This window comes from Monodon monoceros, unplaced genomic scaffold, assembly GCF_005190385.1.
Source record: "Monodon monoceros isolate NGI ecotype Baffin Bay Population unplaced genomic scaffold, NGI_Narwhal_1 Super_Scaffold_6, whole genome shotgun sequence".
NCBI classification, from domain to species: Eukaryota; Metazoa; Chordata; class Mammalia; order Artiodactyla; family Monodontidae; genus Monodon; species Monodon monoceros.
The window spans coordinates 86,152,147-86,162,207 of NW_021703783.1; the positions used below are offsets into that span (position 1 = coordinate 86,152,147).

At 41.5% G+C, this 10,061-nt stretch overlaps 1 protein-coding gene and 1 pseudogene across 6 annotated transcripts in view; both read right to left on the bottom strand.

Annotated features, from left to right (window-relative positions):
• Positions 1-203: 203 nt before the first annotated feature.
• BPIFC (BPI fold containing family C) overlaps positions 204-10,061 on the bottom strand; it is a 55,183-nt gene continuing 45,325 nt past the window's right edge. For 5 of the 6 annotated variants that reach the window (XM_029204882.1, XM_029204884.1, XM_029204880.1 and 2 more), the window contains 4 exons: positions 4,087-4,129; positions 2,498-2,561; positions 1,658-1,734; positions 204-799 (listed from right to left, as the gene is read on the bottom strand). In XM_029204882.1, the coding sequence (XP_029060715.1) occupies positions 635-799; positions 1,658-1,734; positions 2,498-2,561; positions 4,087-4,129 (349 nt within the window). In that variant the 3' untranslated portion in view covers positions 204-634. The remainder of the gene's footprint in view (positions 800-1,657; positions 1,735-2,497; positions 2,562-4,086; positions 4,130-10,061) is intronic. The other variant, XM_029204885.1, reaches the window with a different exon arrangement.
• LOC114885401 lies at positions 8,577-9,295 on the bottom strand (annotated as a pseudogene).

Sequence of the window (10,061 nt, forward strand, 5' to 3'; positions counted from 1 at the left end):
TCACTCTGTTTCTCTCTGGAAACATCTAAAGAGACAACATATTCCCTTTTTAAATCAAGGACTTAAAATTCTTGAAATTCTTGAATTCTGTACAAGCTCAGTTTGTGTTAACGTTAAGGACACTAAATTTTCTTCTTACCAGTCTTATTTTATTAAAAAAAAATCTGGGGCAAGAAAATCTGCAAATAAAAAGGCAAAATTGACATTGATAGCAAACAATTTTAATTAAATACAGGGGACAGTAACAGTAAATATAAAACATAAAATCCAATATGCAGGGAGGGGGGAACCCTAGAGAGTTGAAGGGGTTGAAGGGATCTCCGCTGATAACAACTGATGCAAATCTGTATTTAAGAGTTTCTCATGCACCTCCTTAGAAGTACATGCCTCACCCTTGGCCCCAGAATCTCACAGACACAGGAACATACAACATGCACTCAAACATGAACACACATTCAAACATATACCCCTCCACACACATGGGAACACACACATCCTGACTGAGCTCTTTCACCCAGTTTGCCTCCCTCTACATCCATGAGGGCTTGAAAAAGAAAACTTCCAGCAATTCGCAATGGCTTTACAATTCCTGTGTGTACCATCTTCCCGCTCTGGCTTTACAGGAGCTGTGGGATTAAGGGCGATTTACTTCCTGGAGTGGACTCCAAACAGGCAACCAAGGGGCTGGCTTCCCCCTCCACTGTCCACTTATCAGGTTCAGAACTTCCCAACCATGGAAACTTGGCTGCTGCTTTAAGGACGTTTTATACTTCAGGTCAGTGGAAATCAAAAGGAAACCCTGAAAAGGATGCAACAATGAAGATATCAAACTTGGGGCACCTGGAGCCATAGGATGTCTGAGTTTGCCTGAGGGGTTGGGGAGATGTGGTTTCTTTACCAGGTCCTACTGTGCAATACCCTTCCTAACCCCTGTCCCCCTTGTGAGTGCCTCAGACATAGAAACAGGCCATTTTGGATTCTTGTCACCTTATGTGACTTAAGCAGTTATAGAAAGGGACATGGGGAGGGAAGAGGGAGTGCAGGGTAGTATATAGGATTGGAGAACTCTGTCAGAATCTTATGTTCACCTCCCCAAACCAAAAAGCCCCAGAAAGAAAGAAACAAGGTATTCTGAAGTTTGTCAATAATGATTAACCAGGAAACAGCTCACAACAGATCCCTGAACCCAGAGGAAGGTCTTTGGTTCAGGCAAAAGTTTACTGAGAGAATCAGAAGAGTCAGTCTAGTCTCAGATATGCCCTTTTCCAGGACACAAGCCACTTCACCTCTCTGGATCTTACTTTCCTCATCTATAAAATGGGATTAATAATCCCAGCCTTACAAGTTGTCTTGTGGAACAAATGAAATACAGTGCACTAGTGCATCTTCTTGTAGTGTGGTGTGAATAAACTTGGCTTCAAAGGGAAATCAGACTTGGTCTGACAGGGTTTTTTCCACTTTGATCTGATTTTTAAACTCAAGTTTAAGTGCTTTTCATTGTTAATTATGGGCTTTAAGAGCTAAACATCTTATTTATGAAATTCCTCGGGCTGGGAAAAAACAAAGCAAAACAAAATAAAACAAAAAGCAAGCAAAATAGGAAGAGGTATATTTTACTATGAAAAGAAATGGGGCAATTAACATTGACAATTCTTACCTCAAGGACTTCAATATCTGAGTTGACAAGTGAGATTTTGTGTGGATTGGGCAGAGGAAATCCTTGCTGCAATTTTGCTAAAATATAGAACAAGATGTAAAATAATTGGGCATGGGCATGGAAGATTTAGTAAACCTTTTAGTAAGAGACTAACAAGAAACTTTTAGATAATTTATCTTTCCATTCTTCCTGGTTCTGTGTCTTCATTCTCTCTGATATGTCCCTAGCATTTCCCTGAAAGAATGGCTAATTAATCTGTGCTTAATAAAAATGCACCTGCAACTATGGGCATTTGGATGGCAGAAAAATGCTGGCAACTTGTCCAATTTGTATTTTGAAAATACCTTAACTAGTGGGTCCTGAGAATATTTTGATCTCCAGTACAAAGCATATTTTAACCAAGCCAAACTCAAGATGCTACAGTTTGTGAACAATTGCAGTGTAGGGAGAAGGCCTAGGATTGTCATTCATTAAAACTGTGTCTGTCCAGATGGTGGTCTTTGCATAAGAACCACAGAGACACCTTCTAAGGATCATCATCTCATTTCTGGTTGACCCGAAGGAGACTCTTGACTGCCTAAGGAGAGTGGTTTTAATCTCCTTAACTCAAACAGAGTTAGCTGTTCTTGCTGAGTCTGCAAGTAGAGTTGCTAACAAGGCCTGGACCTGGAATATCTAACTTCAAAACTGTATCGTTGTTGGTACAAACTCTGTCAATTCTGGTGCTGGCCTCGATTCATAGGAACACATTAGAAGTACAAGCTTCAGGATGGAAAGTCCCAGACAATCACCAACACTTAGCCAATGTCAGTGTCACATTGTTTCCCAAGAATCCCTTACCATTGGCCAGTGGGAGGACTCCGAAGTGGAGAATGGAAGACAGAATATTCTCAAACCTCAAGACCTAAAATTAAAGGGGAAACGGAATCAGTTGCCAAATCAGGGCATTTTGAAAGCACCACACCTGGTTTGGACATGTACTCTCCCAGTCTTTATCAGGACTGAAAGCAATAATTAGCATCTCCCCATAGAGATACTCTAGCTTTCCAGACACTGAAAGCTATTTTGTGGGAAGCCATTTTACAGGGTTTCCTAATCTTTTTTCCTCTTTGAGGATGGACATTTTGGTTCCTCTCTACAGTAGATCATGGTGACAACAAATGCAGAGGGACCACATGGTGGCAGCAAACATAACAGCTTAGATACTTAACAGGTAAGATAATCCTGAATGACTAATAGATATTCCAATTAGTAGTCTTCCATTAATTTATTGGGAACCCTGGCCACAGGAGTTTCCTTGTATTATATTATGCTCTATAGCTAATAGCACCACCAGAACATGCAATTTATCTTTAATAAACTATGGTAGTTGTATAATCTTAGCAAACTGCTGGTTCCTGGGAAGATTTAGGTATTAAAAGCAAATGCACTATGATGAATATCAGTTCATTCAGTGAATATTTTTTAAGCATCCTATATGCTTAGCAATAATAAGAACCTCTTTGAAGCTTAGCAAGGGTGGCTCTGAAGCAGATGTTCTAGGTTTATCTCTTGTTTTTACCATTTTACTGTGTGATGTTGGGAAACATCTCTCTGTGCCTCAATTTCTCAACTGTAAAATGAAGATAATAGTACTAATCTCAGAGGGTTGTTATCAGGATTAAACAAGTTAATATTATGTAAAATGCCCAGTATATAGCATTGTCATTTTTCAGAGATGTCTACAAACGCTGCCAAACGCCCGTGGAGGGGTAAATTGACCCTCGTTGAGAACCAGTGCTCTAGAACATAAGTGTTGAGAACCAGCGCTCTAGAACATAAGCGTTGAGAACCAGCGCTCTAGAACATAAGCGTTGAGAAGCAGCGCTCTACAACATAAGTGACATGAGGGTAGGGGCACCAATTAGTGATCTGGCTGATCTTCCTGAAGCTTGGGGAGGGGGGTTTCCAAGTCGAATGTTGGGATGACCTCTTCCAGTCAGGAGGTCACCAGGCTAGACCCTCCGAAGAGGCACCTACACAACCTACTAAAATTAGGCACCTTGACCTAATTTTAGGAGATGGGTAGATATCCTTTTAAGAGCAAACCTAATCGTAGTCTAATAATTATATAGAGCATCATCCTTTGGTAGTCTGAATCTTAAGTTTAACTCTAAAGGATTATTTTATCCAAAAAATGAAATGTCTGGGTCCTTCTCCCCAATATTACACAGTCTTAACAGTCTTTTGAGTTCTTTTGAAAGTCTTTTTGGATAGATAAAAGTAAATTGGAGAGTTTAGTAGTTAACAGGCTTGGTGGATGAGTAGCTACATAAAGAATTTTAAAGTTAAAACCTACAATCAGAGGCAAAGAAAACAATCATCCAGCTACTATATAGGAAAATTCTCATTTTTCCCTGTACGGGGACTCTGAGAGCTCTGATTCCTACCTCAATATTGCTGCGAATGGACTCTGGCAAAGAGAGGCGGAATCTGAAAACAAAACAAAGCAACAAAAACCAATGGGAAAAAGTTAAAGGAGGGAAGACTTAAAAACAACCATATCGGAAGAAAGAAACAAAAAGGAAAGGGAACTTTTTTTTTCTTTAGTTCATTAAGCCGTTATTCAAAAAACTACACAAACTTTTAAGAATATAGTGTTCTAGTACATCTTTACCCCTATATTTGCTGCTTAAGAAGAAGAGCAGGGGTAACAGAAAGCTTGGATTTGTAACCAGGATGGGTTGCCCAAGTGCATTTGCTATATGCAACTTACTGTTGGCCACTTGGAATGCAGAACATTCTTAAGAAACAGTGTTTAGGTCTTCTTGCTCTGAACTCAACCATATAACTTCCCCGAGTCAGGCCGGTCCCTTATTAATAAATATGACAATGATGATGGTGATGGTGGTAGTGCCACTGCAGGACGTGGACTATTCTGGGAGCTTTGTAAACATTCAAAAATTTAATATTCATAATGACCCTGTAAGAAATGCTACTATTACTGTCCCTTTGGCAGACAAGAAAACTGATGATCAGAGAGGGAAAGTAAATTTCCCAAGTCACAGAGTCAGCAACTGATAGGTGCAGGTGACAAATCTCACCCTATTTGACTCTTAAGTTCTATGCTCTGTCTAGGCCACACCCCTCTGAAGGAGGTATTACATGTATAATTTTTTTAGCGGCTCAGTCAGAACACATAAGGGAAACGTTAGCTGTGATGGCTACCTGATATGAAAGGCAGTATAGTATAATTGTTAAAGAATAGGGACTCTGTAGAATGCCAGAGTTTGAATCCCATGTCTGCCTCTTACTATATAGAATTACTTACTCTCTCTGGATCTTAGTTGTCTCATCTACAAAATATGAATAAGAATGGTCCCTACTTTATAGGACTATAGTGAAGATTGAATGAAATAATGCACATAAAATGCCTGGAACTGTGCCTAGCATATCCTTAGCACTCGATCAATGCTGTTATTATAACTAGGAGAAATGCTAACAGTTAGGCCAGCACATAATGCCCTTGATATTCTTTGTCAAATACAGAACCTTTGCTATAGGCCCCATTAGCAGGGAGTCCCTCACCTCCCCAACACAGCCTGTCCTGATGCTTGATATTTTGTAATTTTCATGATAAAGCTAAAGGCCAACATTGCCTCTTTCCCCATTTTTCCAAGGACCGATCCACAGGTAGTCCTCCCAACATACACACTCGATGTTCAATGCAATAGTAATAGTAAAATGAAGCAATAGTAATCAATAGCAATAGTAATATGAAACAATAGTAATCAATAGAATTGTACTATGGAGCAATAGTAATCCACAGGGAGGATTCCTTCATTTTACACATGGGAAAACTGAGGTCCAAAGAGGGGAATATTAATGGCAGATTTGGGACTGGAACACAGATCTCTTGATGCCACCCCAAAGCTCCCTTCTATTATACGATGTTGACTCATCTTGTTTTCCCTATTTAGCTTCCTATGGCTCACTTTTGCCCAGGTCTAGAGTCTTACTTCTGTATCATCCCTCCAGTGGAACTCCCTGTTTTCAGTCTTGATTCTCTCCAATCCATCTTCCACACCATCCCCAGAGTGAGCTACATTTACACGCATGTCTGACGAGGACGTTCTCCTGCTCAATATTCTTTCCTGGTTATGATAAAGTCCTAGTGATTCACACAGCACAGGAGGCTTTCTGTATCCTGACTCCCAGCTGCCTCTCTGTTCTCATCTTTCATTCTCTACCTTGAATTTTTTTTAAGTTTAGCAATCATTTAATGTATTAACATTTTCACTTATAAACATACAATTTGCATATACAGGGAAAAATAGGTTCTGAGGACACAACAGAATACTAGAGACTGGCAAGCAATCAGAAAAAAAGATCAACCTAGGGGAAAAAAATGGAACTGCATCCCATGCTGGTGTCTACATAAACTTGGGAAGCAGAAAGATAGATCACACGGTATCACAATTAATGCAGAAAATAAATGTGGGTCATTTTGTCTCAATGACAGGAACTTCTCCCATGATCCAGATCTTGGGTCCCGGTCTGGCCCGTTTCATGAATGATGATCTGAAACAAAATCACGGGTCTCTCCCTTCTCTTTACATCTAAGACCCTGAAGTTAACTCAAGGAATTAAAAGAACAGAGCTAAGAAACAAGCAGACTGGCACGTGTGCAATGTCAAAGGCCAACTAGTTAAAAGTACACACGGAAGTAAAATACTGACTAAACCTGAACAAGTTCCTTCCAACTCACCTAACTTCTTGATTTAGGATTACCTAAGTGTTGGCATCTATGAGAGTTGGGGCCAGGGAAATGAAGTATCTCAGCTCATCTTTATACCGAGCATGCATTTCCTCTCAGGATCAAGTCACTAGTGACATTGAACTTCCAGACTCAACTATAGTTGCCCAGTGGGGCTGGCCCCACTGGGGACAGGGACTGGAGATGCGGCGGAATACGTGTGCCCAAGCTTCAGTCCATAGCTCTCCCCCTTCTGACAGAGGGAAGCCAGGGGAACACAGGGAGACCATCTGCTTCAAGGGCATTTCACTGACATAACTCAGTATCTGTGGTTCCAGTAACTCCAAGTTCAAAATTAATACCCTGATGTAACATTAAAAACTGAGTTTAGTGTTTTGTAAGTAAAGCATACAGCTCAAATAATGATTACCATCTGAACAAACCCATTCTTATTACATACGATGTAAAATAACTAAAGTAACATTTTTAACCATCAAAACCAGTGTTCTCACACATCACATCTGGCAACTTTCCACCATGTCAAACATCCAAAGAGATGACAGCCAAGTATACTTCTTTTCAGCTGGAAACAGACTCTCCAGAGTCAACAAGTGCAACAGAATTGACTAGGAAAACAGACCTGTGGTCACCACAAAGTTCATTTGGCATCTGGTTTCGTATGGAGCTAGATCTATTTAAGTCTGCCTTAGAGGTGGAGTGCGTTGATCAGTGGAACAAAAGACTATGTATGTAACTGGCCACATAGAATACAAACAGAATTTGTGCTACTAGGAGTGTATTTTATGGAAAATAGGGCCACATGGAATACAGGGGCAGAGACCTTCAATGTGCTAAACTGCCTTTGTAAAAGTACATTTTTTAAAGCATGCAGGACAGAAAACTGGAATAATTGAAGTTTTAAAATTTACATAAATAAAGAAATAAGAAATAACAGAAATGCACGACTCTCAGTTTTCCAGAGCTTCACACATAGTTGGGGCTCAAATTAAATGGTTTAAGCTTCTCTGTAACATTTGAGTCAAGAATAAAAACAAGGCCGGTGTCCTGATCAGGTGGAGTAATACCTTGAGCAGGTTATTCATGTCCTTAGGCCGCAATCCCCATCTGTAACCTGAGTCTCCCCAACCATGCCACCCATGGGGGCTGCACGCACCCCAGTGCTTGGGGACAGCCACAGAGCCCCAGTCCTGCACAGGACAGGAAACGGGCTCTTTAACAGCCTTCAGAAGGGTGGAAAAGAGGATCCTCAGTGCAGCCCAATCCCCTGAAACAGCACTGTAACTATGGCTCTCATTCCACTTTCCTCACCATTCTCTTAATATTACTTTCTCAACAAGTAGAAAAATAAGCTATAAGTAGGCTGAAGTGGCAATAAAAATAGTCAAAGTAAACACTAAAAACATGATGCCTCTGAATAAAGCAAATCTACCTCCACATACTTGTTTGTAATTGTTTTGCCTTGTTCAAGTTTTAAATGATAAAGCCCTAAAACGCTGAGACTCAAGTCTACTCCTAATTTGAGATGTTTTCCAAGGATTGCTACCAAAAACAAACTAGTAAAAATAAAATGAAAAGGCATCATTTTAAAGGGGGGGATCTGCCATCCCGCCCATCATCCTGAGCAGTCAGCTTTGCTGGGAGCCCGCAGGGCCCCAGAGGCTGTGGGCATATCACACCGCTGCCTCAGGAAGGTTCCAGCCTACGACTCCTGAAGTAACGTGCAGCCAGTTCTGGTCTGAGGTTTCAAAGTCTGGCATTAAGACAAAACAGCTGCAGTTCTTCTTGCCCTAATCACTCACTCACTCATACATCACCATGTTACTAGTGTAATACTAAAATAAACTATCCCTTAAGCACTAAGGCCTAACTCTAAAAGGAAAATGGCCTTTCCAAACAGGTGTGTTCAAATAAGGTATTCTGAGAGCGCCATAAAAAACTCCTAGAATGAGCCAGTGCCCCCAAATAGTCCACGTTTTAGCTAAACAGCAGTCCAAAGTCTTCTCTGTGGTATTTATATGGATTAGTTATAAGTATGATGTCACCACTTTCAAAAGAACTACTAAAACTATTATTAAAAACATTTATAACAAACAGAAATGCCCTGCAAAGTATATTATTGCACACAGGGTATCAGAAGCTATGCACATCCAGGTTCCAAGGACTCTAGGAGACCCAGAACAGAGACCCTAAAGCCATGCCTGTGGCTGCTGCAGCCAGCATGCCCAGCGCCAGGTCACTGTCATTGTCTCAATACCGCTCACAAATGATGACTTGGTTGGCAGGCTGCTGTCCATAAAGTCCTGCATATGGGTACTGATAGGGTACAGCATAAGCCTGCCTGTTCGCAGCATAGAAAACTTGAGCTCCCGGCAGGTATGCACCACTGCATGGACCATAGCCATCTGCATCAGGGGTTGGTGCAGCATAGGCTGTGTAAGGAGGTGGGGAGGAAGCCATGGCAGTCTCATCATACATGACTTCTGAGCCAACATGAGCTGTGTTTGTCCTGGAATCCTGAAGTGTAAATTTCCAGGCCAAACAATCATCTGTGCTTTCTGCACAAAGACTGATGGTTTTCCCGTCTCGGCAAACAACCGGCAGCAGTCTTTTGCCTTCCCATCTGGAGGCCGAATATCCTGACATTCACGTCCCATGCGGACGTTGATGCAGTCCACTGGCATGTGCATCTTATCCTCTACACTCTGCCGAGTTTGGTCATCATAATAGGTCAGGTGACCATCTGACCACAGGTCAAACCAATTCTCCTTCCAGCGCTTCAAAATAGTACTCTGTCTCAGCAACCATCCACTCTTCACAAACGCTGTCTTCTCACCTGCAAATCCTCTGGCCACAGCCGTGCACCGAAGCAGGGCGGGAGCGCAAGGTCACTGCCGGGCTCCTCAGCTCCGACTGCCTCACGCCCTCTACCTTGAACTTTATACTCAGTAACTCTAAACTGCTTAGCGCTATGCTGTCTTTTTCATCAGGTACTATATACCTGAGTTTAAAGTATATTGGCTTCAAAACACATACCAAAAAATCCTGAAAAATTAAAATTAATAAATGTCTACAACAAGTAACATTATGGCCGCTAGTCACGTTAACTCAATCCGACTCATAGTTAAATATAAATTATATTTACTGTGGAATGCATTTGAATATGTGCAATATATTTTGGGATGGAGTCTCCAAAAATTAGAGTGGGTAAGGCCATAAAGACCCTAAAACGACCTTGAGGTGTTTCCTTGCATATTCCATGATATTTCTGGCCTCCACGCTTTTTGCTCATGCGGCTCCCTCTTTCTAGAATTGCCCTTCTCCTTTCTCTTTGGCTGGTTAACTCCTTTTACTTGCTTAAGATTTAACTCAGGTGTGACCTCTTCCGGGAATCTTTCTGTTATTTCATTTAAGGAGCAGATATTCACAGAAGAGGTAAGTTTGCTTATTATCAGCCAATATCATGTTAGCATGAATTAGCTTTTGAGATTTATTCAAAGTGACAGCTAGGAGTAAAAACCAGAAAGACTGGGGCTTCCCTGGTGGCGCAGTGGTTGAGAGTCCGCCTGCCGATGCAGGGGACACGGGTTCGTGCCCCGGTCCGGGAAGATCCCACATGCCACGGAGCGGCTAGGCCCGTGAGCCATGGCC